General features: G+C 42.2%; 1 protein-coding gene across 1 annotated transcript in view; it reads right to left on the reverse strand.

Moving 5' to 3' along the window:
• Window positions 1-269: 269 nt before the first annotated feature.
• The window catches only part of LOC138967495 (L-threonine 3-dehydrogenase, mitochondrial-like), a 28,269-nt gene continuing 8,451 nt past the window's right edge, over window positions 270-20,087 (reverse strand). The window contains exons 2-8 of the mRNA XM_070340057.1: window positions 14,067-14,406; window positions 13,737-13,779; window positions 5,131-5,201; window positions 3,127-3,342; window positions 2,162-2,359; window positions 1,129-1,395; window positions 270-764 (exon numbers count right to left, since the gene is read on the reverse strand). Of these exons, the coding sequence (XP_070196158.1) occupies window positions 607-764; window positions 1,129-1,395; window positions 2,162-2,359; window positions 3,127-3,342; window positions 5,131-5,201; window positions 13,737-13,779; window positions 14,067-14,226 (1,113 nt within the window). The 5' untranslated portion in view covers window positions 14,227-14,406 and the 3' untranslated portion in view covers window positions 270-606. The remainder of the gene's footprint in view (window positions 765-1,128; window positions 1,396-2,161; window positions 2,360-3,126; window positions 3,343-5,130; window positions 5,202-13,736; window positions 13,780-14,066; window positions 14,407-20,087) is intronic.

Raw genomic sequence — 20,087 nt, forward strand, 5'->3', positions numbered from 1 at the left:
TCATTCTGAGCATACCCATCAGCACATACTCGTCGAGTCTTCACGTTCGGTTGCAAACGTCTTGGAGGTTCACTTCAAAAGGTTTTACGAGCAGTACGGCTAGCTTTGTGGGACCTCATATTTTACCTGACCCGAAGACAGGGCCGGACCAAATGAGTTGTAAGGGGGGGGGGGGGGGGTCCTCCGTTTTTGGGGGGGCAAATCAGCGAATTTATATTAAAAAAAAAACTTTTTTAAAAACACTCAAAGCAAGGTACATGCTTTTTCCAGGGGTGGGGTTCCAACCAAATGTTAACTGCCTCTGCGACAGCAGTAATGTTAAATCTATTTGGTCTCGACACCAACATTGGGAGCCCACAGCCTACGCCTGAGGCTGAAGAAATACGACTTTGGGTTGGTGTGGCCTAGCGATGTGACCCAAAGACCACAAGATTTGGCCCATCACCAGATAAATTAAACCGAAGGCCAAAACGTGATCCAAAAGCCTCCAGCATATCCAGAAGCCTATGAGAGTTGGCCCGCAGACTCCAAATAAAGCTCACAGACCACGGAAGGCGGTCCAAAGATAAGAACTGGTCGAATTAGTGTATGAGTAAAATAGACGGTTTATTCTTTGATGGCATCGACTGCGTTGTTGGACTGGTTGTACTGGGGCACGAGCGCGTTCATCATGGTCTCGCACATGGTGGGCAGGTCGTAACGGTGTTTCCACCCCCAGTCCTGCCGGGCATTACAGTCGTCAAACACCTCCGGCCACTGGTCAGCTGAAAGGACACGATATTAGAGACGTTATTGCATTGCAAGGCTGGAGTTTAGTTAAAACCTGATCACTACACGTTCTCAGCCAAACTATGCTACCACACCAGCTTCCATAAACACGAATACATACACTTACTTGAAACACCGTTAAAAGTTCAAGCTGTTTGGTTTTTATCCAATGATTATAGCCTTCTAAACGATTTTAAGAGATTGGGACACAAGCTTGAACAACACACACACACACACACACAAACACACAAAAACACACGCACACACACACACAGCACACACACACACATGCACACACACACACACACACACACACACACACACACACACACACACACACACACACACACACACACTCACCGATAGCCTGGCGGTGGTCCGGCTGGTAGGTAACCTCAAGGTCAGGGACGTACTTCTTGACCTCCTCCGCGATCTCTTCCGGGGTGAAGCTCATGGCGGTCACGTTGTAGGTGCGCATGCTCAGCTTGTCACTTCCTGTCTCCAGGAAGTCCACGGTGGCGCGCAGGACGTCGTCAATGAACATCATGGGCAGGCGGGTGTCGGGCCGCAGGTAGCAGTCGTGCTGCTTTGTCGTCAGGGCGTCGTGGAAAATCATCTGGGCGTAGTCTGTCGACAGACAAGGGAAAGAGATACATTTTGCTGTCGTGGAAAATCATCTGGGCGTAGTCTGTCGAGAGACACATGAAAAAGATACATTTTGCTGTCGTCAGGGCGTCGTGGAAAATCATCTGGGCTTAGTCTGTCGAGAGAAAAATACATGTGTGAGAGAGATACATGTTGCTGTCGTGTTTCAATTCCCCACCGCTTGGATATCAAACGGCTTATCAAGTTCCCGGGTGTCGTGGAAAATCATCTGAGCGTAGTCTGAAATGTGAAGATGATGATAATCCTCTCGGCCCGAAATATTGTTTCCTTTCTCCGTGCAATTTCAACCAGAGAGTGAAAAATCTATCGCAGAGCATATAGTTTGACGCGCCAAATTCCTGCAATTGATTTTGACGGGATGTGCATATGGTTAGTTTCCTTGTTCTTTTTTTATATCACAGCCAGGGAACAAGGTACACTCTTTGGCGTCTTCTAATTTGCTTGTAAGAAACAGAGAAATTGTGTTCATAGCCTGATTTAATGGACAAGCGAACGTTCGATTACCCGAAAAGAAAGTTGAAGTGCCCAAAATGCCTTAAAAATGACATCTATCAAATTGCTCGAGAATCACAATGTCATTCCATTCAATCAAGGATTGATGACGGTGAGACAGAACTGCAGGTCAACTATTTTGACAGACGGCGTAAAATTTCGTAAGATAATGAATATTCAAACATCACCACAAACCAACTTTTTAACCAAAATCTCGGGTGAAAAGTGTGATTACCTGTGGTGCCCCCGCCAGGCATGGTGTCGGCGGAGATGACGCCGGGGTATCGGAGGGAGCGGAAGTCGAGTCCAAAGCGGTGGTGGTAGTACTCCCCCATCAGTTCGGCGTGCACCTTGGACACCCCGTAGATGGTGCGGGGTCTCTGGATCGTCACGTCCGGCGTCGGGTTGCGCGGCGAGTCAGGACCGAACGCTCCTGGTCACACAAATTAGAATTCGTCATTTCAATAAAGTCAGGGTTTTCATGGCTACTGCTGGTATTAATTTTTGTTGTTGTAATTTTGACCAAAATATGACATTTGACACAGATGATTGTTCTCCGAGTAAGCACAATTTTTAAATCAGGTCGTAGAATTCGTGTCATTAGGGCCAGTAAGTTGGTTCTGTAACCGTGTTGTGTAAATTCAAAGCAAATGCAGTACCCACAGACACGAGCTAGGTATCCACACACTCCCGTGTACTGACCGAAATAAATCAAATTAAATATAGTGCTTGGGATTCAGAGCTTGAGTCCGAACTGCTTGTAATTTAGCTCTGTGATTGTGTTGTGTAAATTCTAGGTGATGTGTAAATTCTAGGTGTTGTGTAAATTCTATGTGTTGTGTAAATGCCAGGCCAATGCAGTATCCACACACTATATCATGTACAGACCTATTGTACTGGGGATAAAGAGCTTGAGTCCAAACTGCTTGTAAGTTGGCACTTCGATTGTGTTGTGTAAATTCTAGGCCAATGCAGTACCCAACAGACACGAGCTAGCTATCCACACAATATACCGTGCACTGACCAATAGTGCTGGGAATGGAGAGCTCGAGTCCGAACTGCTTGTAATTTAGCTCTGTAATTGTGTTGTGTAAGTTCCAGGCCACTGCAGTAAGAATAAGAATAAGAATACTTTATTATCTCATAGAGTACCCCATAGACATTACCTAGGTATACCCACACACTATACCGTGCACTGACCTATAGTGCTTGGGATGAAGAGCTTGAGACCGAACTGCTTGGCGACCTCCAGCACGTTGTGCACGCCCTCAATGTTGACCTGCATGGCCAGCGGGATGTTCTGCTCCCCGATGGCGCTCAGCAGGGCAGAGAAGTGCACCAGGCAGTCGATCTCGTAGTTCACCACCAGCTCGCGCAGACCGCGCAGGTCGAGCACGTCCGCGAACAGGAAGGGACCTGGAGGGAGATAAGAGACGGATCGAATCTGAAGTGATGATCAAAGTATAACCACAAGTTCACCACACGCTTGCTAATGGGGAGACGATTCGAGGCGGTAAATGTCATTTTTGGTAGGAGCAAGCATGCACAAAAATTGTGTGTACTTATTTTAGGATTGCCCTTGGATTCCTTAATATTAGCTTTATGCTTGAGTTTGAATCCTCAATGCCATAGGCTATATTTTTTGTTGCGATACTAAAATTGAATAAAGTTTTGTTTAAAGGCTGACATATAGTCCTTTTTAATTAGTTTAATTACTTCCAGGGCTTTTCCCATCGTTGCGGGGATGTATAAATTAAGCTTCCTGCAAAGTTTTAGGTTTGAAGTCCTTACCAATTACGAGAAATAATTAATTCTTTATTGCATTGTTTAGCAACAGTTCTCCAGGACTTGGGCTATTTTTAGACTGTTGACGTCACGAAGTGACGTTTCGTAAACCAAAGATGGCGTCGGAGACAGTCAAAGCGCGTTTGCGTACTATGGCAAAAAAGAAAGAAGTAAACCCGTCTAAAGCTGTCAAGGCCACTAAATCTGCTGAGAAGAGAAAGTGGACTCCTTGCACCACGCAGCACCAGCGCTGGGTCGCGCTGAAAGAAAGATTGTTTTCGTCAGAGGCCCATCGCTTCAAATTGAGAACCAAGTACAAAGGGGATACTGAACTCGCCAAAGTTTTGCTGGACACGTGAGTACATAGGCCTATTAGAAAATTAGATGTACTTGTAGCTTGTCAGCTGAAGCCTGTGGCCTTATTCTTGCGAATATGTGCTGTGAGAGATCGTATATTTCCGCCTGCGCAATTTCCGGAAAACATCCACTTTCACTTTGAGACTGTTCTGTTTACATTCGACACTATCAACACCACTTTGCAATACTGAAATATTTTTTTCTGTGTTCGAAAGCTACAGCCAATCGTTATTATATCCCCTTAGGTACAGTTTTATAACATTATTGGCACATGTAAACAATATGAATTAATTACTGAACGCTACGAATATGGCAGCCTTTAAACAAAAAATTGTGATAACTTGCTCGCTTTTTCTTCTTAGTTCGACCGTTTGGAAGAAGCCATCATCAAGAAGGATTCAAAGTAAAATGAGGTAGATGTGCTCATTCCCCACCCCCCCCCCCCCCCCCCCCCCCCCCGTTTATATTCACCTCCAACTGTTTTCCTTTCAGCACATATCTGTCTTCTTTTAGAGAATACTTACAATACTGTGGTAATGTGGATCCTCTGTCCAATACCCAATACAGAATAACTGAGATTTCCCTCTACAATTGACTGTGTATGGGTCAAATACAATGTTTACACATTCAAACCGTGTAAACTACATTGGGGTGTGCACGTTAAAGATCCCACGATTGACAAAAGGGTCTTTCCTGGCATAGATAACAAAATTGTCCACCAAATACCTATGTGACTTGGAATAATAGGCCGTGAAAAGTAAACATTCGCCGTAATGGCTTGAGATTTACTGGCCGATGTGAATGCGTGATGTATTGTGTAAAAAGTTCCATCTCACACAGCAGAAATAAATATGTAAAGCGCTTAGAGAACGCCAAGCGCTATATAAATCTCCCATATGAATAAATAAATAAATAACCGAAGACAGATACATTGAATAAATACTCCCTTATTCTATTAAAGCTAAACCCTGAACATCAAAGATAAAGGAAATTTAACTCAAAAACGTCACTTATGAGCTGTTGATATGCGGAAAGGACTTTGCTGACGATGACGTAGCTCACCATTTTCCAGGATATGACGCGCCGGTTTGTTGATGTCTGACATGATGACGTTCTCGCGTCCATACCGCTCCCTGTACACGTCACAAACAGATTCTTATCAAATACGTCATTTTTTCCCTAACTTTATCTTTTAAGTTTTGAAAAACAAATGCATACAGAGAGGGAGAGAGAGAGAGAGAGAGAGAGAGAGAGAGAGAGAGAGAGAACTCAGGAACTCAGGAACTCAGGAAATTTAATGCGAGGCCACCGGCATATACGCATGGGGGTTTACAAAAGACACAGGAAAAAATAGGAATAAAAATCCACAACAAAATTTCATGGTTGTACAGGAACAAGAAAAATACATATCGTGGCACGAAAATTTATAAATTTTGTCTCAAAGTATCAGTCATAGCAACAATTGCCTGTTTGAAATTTCTTCATCACGTGTTTTCATGGCATAATAGCAATACATGGCTACAGCTCTATTAATGTATATACTCTCATTTTGTAGCAGAAAAATCAAGGGTGGTACATGTACATTGTCAGTGAAATATTTCAAAATATATTTTACACGTAGATCCTGGTATTTTGGGCAATGTAGCAGAAAATGTATTTCGTTTTCCACAGCAGGACAAAACGGGCACGTGTTTGGTACAGCACTATAGCGTTTGTTTCCATTCAGGTCAATAATACCTAGGCGTAGTTTGACAAAAATGTTTCTAAATTTAGTAAGTGTGATATCTGTTAGGTATTTTTCCGGCTGCAATAAAGACTTGAACAAACTATACGTTGAAAATCTATCACTTTCCATTATCTTACCAAACCATTCCTGCTTATAGCAGTCAATCAAACGCTGTCTAAACGCACGCAGAAAAGCTTTTTCATGAACAACACCACCATTCAGCCATACAAAGGAAAACCCACACATATCCAAACAACGCTTTACCGAGCAAGCCCAATTTTGCAAATCAACCTCATTTCCGGGTAACCTTGAAAATCTTTTTTTATCCATCTCGTACGCTTGTCTAGGTAATCTAACCAAAAACATGTTCTGCAGCTTTAGCCAGTACCTGATAACACTGACAGTACTGTCAATGAATAAAGGGAAACGACCGAGTTCTCCATATGCCATCGCGTTTGGAGTTCTTGGTAAAACATTCAAAAATCTTTTACAAGCAAACAAATGCGGAGATTCAACAGAACGAAAGCGTGTGATACCCCATATTTCAGAGGCGTACAAAAGCATAGGTTTTACTAGCGCATCAAACAATTTAAAAAATACACTAACATCCATGCTACCTAAGCTCCACATTGTTTTCATGATTTCTACCACTTTTCCCTTGGCTCTGCCTGCAAATTCTTCTAAAGCAATGTCAAATGATAATTTTGTTGTCAATGTGACACCCAAATATTTATAACTGTTTACAACATCCATAGGTTTACCTTGATAAAACCATTTTTCTGTCTTAGATAGATGACCGCCTTTCCGAAAAACCATTACTTTTGTTTTCTTTAAATTTACACTGAGGCCAAGGGCAGAGGAGGCTTGTTCAAGATTGTTCAATTGGTTTTGTAGTCCAACAGGTGTTGTAGAAATCAAACAAATATCGTCAGCAAAAAGAAGCAAAAAAATTTCTTGTAATCCAGGCAAAAACTGAACACCATGCCTTCCATTTGAGGTTACTTTATCGGCTACTTCAGTAATTAACAGGGAAAAAATCAGGGGAGACAACATGCAGCCTTGTTTCACCCCGGCAGGGCAATCAAAAAAGTCAGACACTTCAGGGCCCCATCTTACACATGACTGGACAGAATCATAAATCCCTTGTAGCATACAGAGCATTTTCGTCGAAGTTTTTATTTTTTGAAGAACGACCCACAAACTATCCCTGTCTACAGAATCGAAAGCTTTCAAATAATCAATAAAAGCAACGTACAGTTTACTTCTCCTTTGTCCATACAGACATTTCTTAATCATAGTCACAAGTGTAAAAAGATGATCAATAGTTGAATAGTTTTTTCGAAAACCAGCTTGTTCTTCACATATCTTGTGTTCACTCTCTGCCCATTTATACAGACGCCTATTTAGGATGGAAGTAAAAACTTTACTAATAGTACTCAGGAGGGAAATGCCCCTATAATTTCCAGGATTATTTACATCACCCTTTTTCAGTAAAGGAACTATCACGGACTGACTCCATTGTTTAGGAAACACACCAGTGTCATAAACACGGTTAAAGAACTTAGTGAGAAAAGGGGCAACAATATCCTCAGCTGCTTTTAGAAATTCTGCTGGTATTTCATCAATACCAGAAGCTTTCCCTGCTTTTAATTTTCGAATGGCTTGTTTTACCTCAGCTAACGAAATTTGTTCATCCAATTCATAAATATGTACATCTTCCTCACTTTCTTCATTTATTACATTTTCGTTTTGTTCAGGCGTTGAAGCTGTGTGCTGTCCCAAAATGTTTTCAAAGTGATCTTTCCAGACATCGATATTTATAGTAGCACGGTTTCTCTCCCTTGGGCGAGACCGCTTTACCGTTGACCAGAACATGGAAGGATTTTTTCTGTTTTCTAGTAAAGAATCTTGTACTGATTTTCTATGTGCTTTCTTTTTCTCTTTTATCATATTTTGATATTCAGATCTTTTTTGCAAATACTGTAGTTTATCCTCAACCTTTCTAGTGCGAGAGTACCGACTAAGTAATCTATTAACTTCACGTTTTCCCTCCCTACACTCTGTGTCAAACCATCGGCTCGTACGACGCTGACGGCCTCCAAAAAACACCGTGCATCGCATGCACCGACCCGCTTCTAAAAGCGTGTTTACAAACATTGTCAAGGCAGCGTCAGAGTTATCATCAATACATGCAGCAGCGTCATCGATGGCAGTTTGACCTTCACGTGAAGAAAGAAAATCTAAAAATACACTAGCTTTGGAGGAATCCCAAGTCAGTTTCTCTGAACTAGTCTTATTCTCACTGTCTACATCAGCGTCAATTTTTAGGGCAGCACACACATCTAGCCGAACAGGCATATGATGAGACTCAATGCGGTTGACAACAGAAAACATATTTACATATTCAACAAAATCAACTGAAGACAAAAAGTGATCAATAGTACTATTTCCTCTTTCAGACACAAAAGTGAATTTATCATCGAAACCTGGTTGTACTAATCCATGCAGAGGTACAAGGTGAAACATGCAGCAAAACTGAATCAGTATTTTACCAAAGTTATTTGTCAAAACATCTTGTGATTTTCTTTCAAAAACATTACCATCCTCATCATCATCTTCTTCATCAACACATTCAAGACACCAATCCCCTATTCGGGCGTTCAAATCACCTCCAAGTAAATAGTACACATCCCTGCCAGCTTCCATTAAAGACAAAATAAACTGTTCTAGCATTTCTAGAGTACAATCATAATCTTTTTTATCATAGTACACACTGCCCACTGGATGATTATACAGACCAATAAACATCATGTCTTTCTCACAACCAAACAATTCTTTTGAAAGTTTTACGCACAAAACATTTTCACTCTTGGTATCAATAGTCTCAACAAAATCCGACAGACATTTACGAATCAACATAACAGTTCCACCAGAAACATGGCCCATCTTGGTCAGTTTCACACCTGGTGAATGAAGAACAATGAAATCACTAAAATAGGTACTGAAGTCAAAGCTTGGCAAAGTAAAGGTTTCAGACAAAAAGCAAACATCAAAAGAAGTTATGTAATCAACAAAATCAGGGTCAGTTAGCTTGGCAATCAACCCATTTATATTCCAACAGAGAAATGAAAAAGAAGTATTCAATTTGTCCTTATTTGCTGTTGCAACATTACTTACATCAGGTGTGTTTTTGTCATGTGCTTGTGTGTCTTGTTTGTTTGCATTGTCATAGCCTTGGCCACGCCCCTATTCGCTGTTTCCTGCACGGGTGGGAGTTCCACGCACGTTGCGAATGTAGGCCGAGTACCCACCACCTCCACTATCGCCACCCAATGTCATGTCTTTGTGGCCCTGCCGATTGGCTGAGCGGGTCACACGCTTATCTCTGGCGTCACTCTGCCCGGAATTCCGACCGGAATTTTCTTCAGTGTCACGGCTGTGACCCTGAGTGTCACTGACGTCACGCTCTATTTCTACTTCGCTGATTGATTGACGTTGCTCGTGATCAGGGGGCGTCTCCGAGTCGGTGTTTGTCAACAAACCGGGGCCACCCGGCCGGCGGTTGTCAGCACGGCGATCATCGTTGTTTCTGGGGTTGTCATGGAAGCGTAGCTTGCCGTTTGTGTAGTAGGCCGTCTTCCCCTCCTCCCTCAGCTGTTTCAGCTTCTGGGTCTGCCGTCTGGTGAGATCTTGGGCCGCTCTCAGGTTGTCGTGCTCCATGTCGCTTCGTGCCTCACGGTCTTTCATGAGACGCATCGCATCGCCCCAACGTTGGAACTTGGCAATGATAGGGCGGGGGTTGGGATTCTTGGGGTTGGGTTTGCCGAGGCGATGCGCTCGCTCGATGACGTCAGGCTCCCACTGCTTCTGAGGAATGTAGGTGTCAAGAACGTTTTTCACTGCAACAACACAGTCAGCATCGGTGTCGCCAACTTCTTCTGGTATTCCGAAAAACTTGACGTTGTTGCGACGGGAAAACCCCTCCAGCCTGTCAACCTCTGCCTCGAGGCTAGTCACCACACGATACAGATCGTCTTGTTGTGAGGAGAGGTTGGAGATCGACTGTTCGTTCTTCTTGAGGGACTTTTTCATTGTCTCTTGCTCATCCCCAAATTTCTTCATCAATGTCTCTTGTTTTCTAAGCATGTCTTCTTGTCGTTTGAGAATGTCCGCCCGTGTTTGCATGGTTGTCAGAACGACATCCAGCTTCTGCTGCAACGACTGCTCTAAGTGTTTGATGCTATCTGCCAGTGCAGTTGACTCCGCACCACCACCACTACTTTCGCTTCTGCCACTGACAGCAGGCCCAGGGTTTTCCTCTACGTCATTGCTCAATCTCAAGCGTCGTATCGCGAAGGCAATCACTGCCAGGCACAAAGATGGCGCGTGCTGCGCGTGCAGAAAGGTCGCCGCCATCGGTGACAGGTGTACAAGGTCATCACTTGGCACTGACAAATGGCCAGTCACTGTTGACGAATTATAAGTCACAGTTCCCAGGGGTGGGAATGGCGTACTAAAAGCACTTTCCGCAACATCTTTGAAGCAGCACACGATGTTCGCAAGAAAAACAAGGCATCCCCAAGTAATGCACACGTCGCTGACACTGATTTCAGAACTGTCACCATACACGGGCTGAGCACGAAGCCGGTTCAAAAAAAGTTTTGCCACACAAGCCAAATGAAAACGACCAATACTGGCCCTCCAAAGTCCTACCTCGATCATTTTCAGTAGATTTCTGCACACAATCACTTTAGACTTTCACTTGTATAGTTCTGGAGACTCAAACTTTGATATAGCCACTTTGAACTTGAAAAATATCCATCTTGTCTGCACTGTGAAAATTTTTCCCTCCTGCGCCATTCGTGGTCGACCTTGACCCCCCGAGAGAGAGAGAGAGAGAGAGAGAGAGAGAGAGAGAGAGAGAGGAGAGAGAGAGAGAGAGAGAGAGAGAGAGAGAGAGAGAGAGGATAAGAACGATCGAAAGAACTTTAATACTCAAGGATGGAGATTTTAGGCGATTTTAAGAGAGAGGAGAGAGCGAGAGGAGGAGGAGGAGGGGGTGGAGGAGGAGCGGGAGGAGGAGGAGGACGAGAGAGAGAGAGAGAGAGAGAGGGAGGGAGAGAGAGAGAGATAGGGAGGGAGGGAGGGAGGGAGGGAGGGAGAGAAGGAGAGAGAGAGAGAGAGAGAGGATAAGAACGATCGAAAGAACTTTAATACTCAAGGATGGAGATTTTAGGCGATTTTAAGAGAGAGGAGGAGAGAGAGAGAGCGAGAGGAGGAGGAGGAGGAGGAGGTGGAGGAGGAGGAGGAGGAGGAGGAGGAGGAGGAGGAGGAGGAGAGAGAGAGAGAGAGAGAGAGAGAATAAGAACGATCGAAAGAACTTTATTACTCAAGGATGGAGATTTTAGGCGATTTTAAGAGAGAGGAGGAGAGAGAGAGCGAGAGGAGGAGGAGGAGGAGGAGGAGGAGAGAGAGAGAGAGGGAGGGAGAGAGAGAGGATAAGAACGATCGAAAGAACTTTATTACTCAAGGATGGAGATTTTAGGCGATTTTAAGAGAGAGGAGGAGAGAGAGAGAGAGAGGAGGAGGAGGAGGAGGAGGAGGAGGAGGAGGAGGAGGAGAGAGAGAGAGAGAGGGAGGGAGAGAGAGAGGATAAGAACGATCGAAAGAACTTTATTACTCAAGGATGGAGATTTTAGGCGATTTTAAGAGAGAGGAGGAGAGAGAGAGAGCGAGAGGAGGAGGAGGAGGAGGAGGAGGAGGAGAGAGAGAGAGAGAGAGAGAGAGAGAGAGAGAGAGAGAGAGAGAGAGAGAGAGAGAGAGAGAGAGAGAGAGAGAGAGAGAGAGAGAGAGAGAGAGAGAGAGAGAGAGAGAGAGAGAGAGAGAGAGAGAGAGCAAACAGACAGATAGAGAGAAACAATGTTTTCTTTGTCCGTATATCGGTATGCATGACTCGTCCTCTTTTTTGTGTGCATTAAAAAAATAGACGTTTCCATGCGGATGCCGAAGAAAAGAACGCGTGTATTACGCAACATTTCGTCTTCCTGTTTTTCTTGTCATGAAAAGTAGTTTGTGTGTGTGTGTGCGTGCGTTTGTGCGTGAGGTGCCTACTTGCCGTATGCGAGCGCGTGTGTGTGTGTGAACAAGGTTACATATTGGTCATGTAGGTGACACAAATTCGAGTTATTGTGTACGTTCGTCTGTGCGTTACAGATTCACACCATTTTCCGTGTCAGTTGGTGCATCTAAAATAACAGATGAAAGGAGAATTTAGGTCAACATATTTTTTTCTTCAATAGAATGTTCTCGTCTGCATTCACTGATTTCAGCCCTGACCCAACTGAAACCCCACTCTTTTTTATTTTGCTTTAAAAACACACATTTTAAATATTTGTTTAAACACAGAACGTGCGAGCAGATGTACTTTTATGTCACGTGAGAGCGATGAGTGTGATCAAAGATATAAATAGTCTAAATATATCTATGGTGTGACACAGCCACCGGTGTAACACGAGAAAATTACTCCCACGAGATTTTTACTCCGGAGTAAACATTTTGTACGAAAAAGTTACTCCCTTTACGAAAAAAGCACTCCCCCATTGCACGAGAAAATTACTCCCCAAGACAGGTGAGTTCCGAGTAAACATTTCGTTCAAAAATGTTACTCCCCTGACGAATAAATAACGAATAAATTACTTCACCCCAACACGAGCAATTTAACTTCCCATGCCAGGTGCACGAAATTTGTACTCCCTTGTCCCATGTTAGTCTTGGTGGTGCAAGGGGTGGAAGGAGGGTAGCGCGACATTCGTGTGCGCGAAATCACTTATTGGCATTATCCCTTCGCCCGCATCCCATTTTTAATGTACGAGATTTTTACTGGAAGTAAAAAAAATGGGGAGTAAAAATTTCGTGGAGGGAGTAATTTTTTCGTGCATTGGGGAGTTCTTTTCTCGTACGAAAAGTGTACTCGGAGTAAGAATTTCGTACGAAATATTTACTCCGGATTAAATTTTTCGTGGAGTAAAAATTTCGTGTTACACCAGCAACGCCGCGGAAGGGAGAAAATGAGTCTGAATGTGTTAAACGTGTCAAGGTTTAATATGTTTGGGATTTGAATATTTCTTTCACTCACAACTCCTGATCTCCCTACCTATTTTTTGGCCTGAATCCTGACCTACACTGCTGATTTCAATGACGCGTGACATACTTTAAAATGATCGCATCAAGCAATATTTACTGAACCATGAAGCAAACCTTTCTTTTGCATTCCACAACAGGACACATCATTTCATTCTGTATTTTACTGTCTCTGCGGGGGAGAAGAGCTCACCGATTCTTTTTGCTTGCGCCAGTGATTTTAGTGACAACTGTCTTCCCCTAACACGTACGCTCTCTCTCTCTCTCTGTCTCCTGGCTTAGCCTACTTTCTTCTTGCGCTCAATGTTAAATCTGAATTGTTCTTTTTTATTTCCAGATGTGTACGTAAATGGTAACAGTTACAGAACTGTACTGGGACGGTACATAAAGGTTCGTGTCGGTTGAAAGAATATTATATAAGAGAGCTGACAATTGTGCCGAACTTTTCAACCCCTGTCAAGTCTACAGATCTCTGAGGCGTTAGGCACTCGAAGAAAGGCTGTCCTCTTTTGGAATGCAAAGTTTTAATACTTGCTTCACGGTTCAGTAAAAGTCACGCGATTCGTGTCACGTGTTTGTCACGAGTGTAGTGGTCGAGGGGGGGGGGGGGGGGGTTACAGATGATTTGACAAAATTAAAACACACACACACACGCGCGCGCGCGCATACTCATACTCACACACACACACACACATACCAATACCAACAAAGATAATAACAATTCTTTCAGTCACCATTTGAGAAAAGAAGACAGGGAGTTAGGGGATGTAGCATAGATCTGTACCAGCAAAAACACACTTACCTCATAACCTTGGCCAACCCAATTCCCAGCTGTCCCAAAGATCCTGCATGGAGGGAAAATGAAAATTCACGTTCAATTAAAAAAGAAAAATACAAACATTGATTATTCTTTAATCCTACTCACGGGTTTTACTGCCCGTTTAACCGTAGCAACAACTACAACAACACAAATGTATCATGCAGGCAACTGCGCTTGCAGAAAGTTAGATCAGAATGGGGAATCGGATTTTATTGTTGAAATTTGAACGAATTTTATTAAATGACACTGGGGCATTTTACAATAAAGCAGACGAAATAGAAACTAAACAGAAGTAAACAGACCAAATCTCACCTGTAATGAGGACGCGCGGGGCGTCAGGAAAATCTTGGTAACCACGGGAACGGCTGCAGGTGATCTTGGCACCCGCTGGGGTCATGCGGGTCAAGGTCGTGGGAGGAAGAGACACGTTGCTAAGGCGACGGAAGAAGGTCATACTCAAACCGCTAGCCATTTTGTTTTTGGTGTGAGTTCGTTTAAATTTGTTTGTTATTCTCAAAAAGTTTATGACAGGTGTAAAGTTTTGTTGGGACTTTCTTTGCTTTGTTCTTTTTCTTGTTAAATTTTAAGCTTTTGAAGTAATACGATCAGGTAGTTCTTCAGCTCTTGTGTTCCTCTTCTTTTCTTCCAAGACCTGAAGCAAATATGATCAAATGGTGTGAGCAGTGTGCTATCAATTGTGTTTTATTCTTACCGTGTGTACACTTTTATTCCTATAGCCTTTCGGCTGTGGAGGTAGTGACGTCATCGTCGTCATCATCTGGTAGTCGCTGCAATTGATGTGATTGCATGCAAAACTGGCAGTTTTGGGCGTACACTGATGCGTCAGTGAATCAGTGATGGAGTGGGAGTGAAGCCATCGCTCCATGCATGACTGGTTTTTGACGTTGTAAAGTGCGACCTAGTCGCACGTGAGAGGTTAATCGTACATCTTGCACAGTATTTCATCAGTTTGTGCAATAAAACGCATTTTGCTGACTCGCCATATTGGAGTGATTGCTTGAAACCTGCGGTAATCGCCACCACAGGCGCTTGAAAGTGTTTTTACTTCTTTAAAAAATTTTTATTACAGCAATATCAATTGTAGTTTAAATTGGACGAGACAACGTTTGAAGCTACGAGACACTCTTACCGACAGACAGACATACAGCCAGCCAGCTACACACACACACACACACGCACGCACCAATACACACACACACACACACACACACACACACACACACACACACACACACACACGCACACACACACACACACACACACACACCACACATACACACAAATAAACCAAAACATGGTATGGTATTAGTAAGTAAGAATCAAAACTTGACTAAATGTAAAAAGTAAGTTAATCACAGCATGACGTTGGCTTGAGTCTTTTTGGCACATCATCGACGTCACAGGCTAATACTCGTGCGTTAATATCACTTCTACACACCTGACAGGTACGAGCTCACTTGCTTGCTAATTGCCGCGGTGTAAACGTCCATTCTATTCAATTTGCTACATTCACTTATTACACCGTGCAACAACAGGGATCATCTTTGGATGATGTGCGTCAGTGTAATCGTGCAAAAACATCACGAGAAAAAAGCTGACAAGTAGCTTTCAAATATGAACAAAAAATAGTACAAAAGGGAGATGCTGAAGACCCAGCAAATTACAGAGGTATAACCCTGATGAGCTGCTTTGGAAAGTTATTTACCAGTGTTCTGAATAATAGGCTAACTAATTATTTGATGAGTATTCAGTCATTGGTGAAGAACAAGCCGGTTTTTGAGCAGGTCATTCAACCCTCGACCACATTTTTACTTTACATAGTATTATTGATTACTTTCTATCAAAGAGAAAAAAGGTTATATTGTCTTTTTATTGATTATGAAAAAGCATTTGATTATGTGAAAAGAGCTTTTCTATGGAAGAAGATGTTTGACGCTGGAATAAATGGGCGAATGCTAAATATTATTCAAAATTTGTATAGTAAGGCCAAGTCATGTGTTTTGGTAGGTAACCAAAAGTCAGATTTCTTTCAATGTTTTACCGGTGTACATCAAGGGGAAAACTTGTCACCTGCATTGTTTGCTGTGTATTTAAATGATTTACAAGCTTATATGTTTGATAAAACTGAACACCTCCCTACTATTGAAAGAGAAGTTGCTATGTTGGACTTACAGCCGGATGATGCTGAGCTGATGTTTAAAATGTTTATTTTATTATATGCAGATGATACAACCATTTTAGCAGAATCCCCAGAAGCATTACAAGACTCGCTAAATGTGTTGTCCGAATACTGCGATCTGTGGAGTTTGCGGGTGAACGCCAAAAAAACGAAAATAGTTGTTTTTTCAAGAGGTAAAATACGAAAATTGCCATTATTTAAATACAAAGATGAATTAGTTGAGGTCGTGTTTGGTTTTCAATATTTGGGTCTATTTTTTAATTATAATAATAAGTTTAATAAATCACAAAAGTTGTTATATGATAAGGCCTCTCGAGCAATGTTTAGCTTGTTAAAGAAGTGTAGAAAATTGTCGTTGTCCATAGATATTCACATTGAATTGTTTGATAGAATAGTTGCACCGATTATGTTATATGGCTGTGAAGTATGGGGACCAAATTTGGTAAATTTAGCAACAAAATTACAGCTACGTTTTTATAAGATTATTTTGAAATTGAGAAAGTCGACCCCAACGTGTATGGTATTAGGCGAATTAGGCAAATTCCCACTAGATGTCCTCGTAAAAAATATAATATTTAGTTTTTGGTTTAAATTGGTGGATTGTAATAATAGTAATAAGTTTTCAAATGTATTGTACCGTTTTCTGCATCGCCTCTTTGTAATTAACATTTCATTTCATTTTCATTTTCATTTTCATTACTTTATTGTCCCATCGCTGGGAAATTCGGGTCGCTTCCTCCCAGTGGAAAGCTAGCAGCAACGGAGTCGCGCTACCCAGGTGTCTGCGTGTTTAGGTGTATTCAGCCACCTGCACTTATGGCAGAATGACCAAGGTCTTTTACATGCCATTGTGATGACACGGGGGTGGGACATGGCTTCCGTCTCTGGGTCTGCACATAAAGTTGACCCGTGTCCGTCCCGGCCCGAATTCGATCGACCTTCCGATCACAAGTCCAGTGCTCTACCAACTGAGCTACCGGGCCCCAATATGAAGCACCCTATTTAAAACATGTTGAAACAACTTTAAATGCTCTTGGTCTTGGTGGTTTTTGGCATGACCAGTTCAATTTACGATGTTCCGAAAAATGGTTTAAATTGAAAACGTTGCAATGCCTAAAAGATCAATATATACAATCGTGGTTTTCAGAATTAAATGAAAAAGAAACTTGTTTGAATTATAGATTGTTTAAAGATACATTTATATTTGAAAATTATTTGAACATTTTACCCAATAACCTAGCACTCTCTTTTTTACGCTTTAGAACATTAAATCATAAATTGCCAATACAGAAAGGCCGAATGTTAAATATACCACATAACGAAAGAATATGTGTTACTTAAAGGCATATGTACTCGATGACTATACACGCTAATTGCTTTACCAACAGCTGGAGACATGCTAAATTAAGTTCCCTGCAAAATATTGTGGTCTAGGACCCCTTCAATGTTGAGATATGTTAATTTTCATTTTGATCTGGATCGTCCTATTTATAGATTTGGCAACACATGTAACGTTGATGCAAGGGAGCTAACACCGCGGCTTTGTTGACATCCTCACTTTTTCAGAGGCTAGAACAAGCTGTAATGCATGTATTATGGTCCGCGCATGGTGACATATCGTCATTATATGGTCTTATGGTGCGTTTGACATCGATTATGGGCAAACTACACTTTGTAAACACGGGAGCGCGTACATATGCCTTTAAATGCCAGTCTGGAGAACTCGGAGATGAATTTCATTATATATTTCAGTGTCATTTTTTTGAAAATGTGAGGAAAAGGTTGTTACCATTGTATTTTCGTAGAAATTCAAATGCAGTCAAATTTAAACATTTATTTGAATTAACAAAGAAACGAAAGTTATTGCATTTAATATATTTTATTAAGAGTATTTTGAAAGAGTTCTGATTATTTGATCACGTGGGTTTTTTTTCTTATTAAAACAAAAACAAACACAGAAACATATACTTTCCTGTTAAAAAAAAAATAAAAAGTATGATAACAATTATTTTGTTATGAATTAAGCTTGATTTATTTTCAGTTAATTAGAAGTGTTGTGTCTCATTATTACATATATCTTTTTTGTCGTGTTTATTGCAATTTTTGGCTCACGTAAGTGTAGCCTATGCGATCGTAACTTTGTCTGTCCGTGCGTGCGTGCGTGCGTGCGTGCGTGCGTGCGTGCGTGCGTGCGTGCGTATGTGCGAGCGTGCGTGCGTGTGTATGTCTGTGGTAGAAACTCTAACATTTGAAGACGTCACATTACATTGACGTCACATTATGACGTAAGAGGGTTAGACGTCACGCGAAGGAAGTACTGAAAGTCTCGGTCATTATTATTTTGAGCGGGCCGAGACTAGTTGGCAGTCGTGTCCCTGTAAGTAGGCTACATGCAGACAGACAGATCTAGATCTAGTGTCTCGCTTTCTTGCACAGTTTCACCTATGCTCTTTCTGTGTGTGTGTGTGTGTGTGTGTGTGTGTCTGTCTGTCTGTGTCTGTGTGTGTGTGTGTGTGTGTGTGTGTGTGTGTGTGACGGAGTGATTGAGTTTGTGTTACTGTTTGTCGATTTCTTACGTGAGCCTTGATGGCTTCGCCTCTTGTTATTTATTTTATTCATGTAACCCTAGGGGTTTTTTGAAATAAATATTGACTTGACTTGACTTGTACATGTATAATGAGTTATTTCTTGAAAAAACAGTCCAGCGCGTCTCACAACAATTTGTCGGAAAACCGTTTGCCTCAAAACAATTTTTTTTTTTAAAGGCGTGATAATGTCCCCTCATATATTAAAAAAAAATAACACACACAAAAAACCACCCGTGATAGCATAAGATTCAAAAGGCGCAGACAAGAAACAAACAAAACAAATAACGAAAGTGAAGAAAAACAAAAAGGGCAAAGAAAGAGGGGGAAGGGAGAATGATGCAATTAGCTGCAAGTTAAAGCAAAAAGGGCAAAGAAAGAGGGGGAAGGGAGAATGATGCAATTAGCTGCAAGTTAAAGCAAAAAGGAACGTATCGGACGACGCACGACGGGTGCACGCGCCTTTCTAGGACAAAAAGCTGCACAGTTTTGCAGCGAGTGTGATCAGGAAATGCACCGCAAAGGGTGATGACATCAATCATAAAAGTAGGCCTATACGTGCTGGCATGTCACGGCAAGATTATTATAAGTACACTGTCTAGGCATGTGAGGCTGATCGTCGTTTTTCTGTGACCTCTTGCCACATTACTGAATTAGTATTAGCCCATTTTGTTCCGCTTTAGTTTAAAGGCACAGTAAGCCTCCCGTAAACCATCACAGAGCTCCCCGAGCGTCTACATACAGTACAAGCATACTTCCATTTAAACGCTCACCGAACGGGAACATCCTGGCTGCTTTCTGTCGAGCGTGAGAAATGTTCAAAGAATTTATTTTCGTGGACTTGGCCCTTTACAACAATGGCGCCTCGTTTTGGTGCTGGACGGCTGTTATGAATATCCCGGAAATCACGCCCGGACAGTAAGCCTCCCGTAAACCATCACAGATACTGTCAGGCATTTACACACAGTACAAACACCCTTCCATTTGAACGCTTACCAAACGGGAACATCCTAGGTGCCCTACGTAAAGAGCGAGCAATTTTCAAAGAAATAATTTTGCAGATTGTCTCGAACACTTTTTGGACCCATCCTGAACTAAGGTCAAACATGAGTTACTTCCCTTAAACTGGCGATAGCCGTGGATCGATGATTATCAGAATGTTTTTGGACGGTGGTGCGTTTTTGCGCTAGACCTAACTTTTAAAATCTAAATAATAAATTGACAGCTTGTTACACAAACATTCTTTAATCATAAAAGAACTCTTTTTTCATCAAGACAAGATCAGTGCAATTCGAAGTTGTGAAAGTTTGAAAAAAGAAAATCCCGGAAGCAGGGTCACGCAAGGGTCGTAGCAGACGACGGTTTATGCGGCATATCGCCGTTCCTCTCAACAGTCAAAAGCCATCGCTAGAGTTCTTGTGAACCACAGCCGTTTGTTACGTGCACAAAAACGTGCTATTGTAGATAAGCTCACATCAAGTCGCATTCAAATGACTAACTGACGACTACATTGTGAAAAAGGGAAACTGGATCACACGGGTTCACGAT

Source organism: Littorina saxatilis, linkage group LG5 (assembly GCF_037325665.1).
Source record: "Littorina saxatilis isolate snail1 linkage group LG5, US_GU_Lsax_2.0, whole genome shotgun sequence".
In the NCBI taxonomy this organism is placed as follows: Eukaryota; Metazoa; Mollusca; class Gastropoda; order Littorinimorpha; family Littorinidae; genus Littorina; species Littorina saxatilis.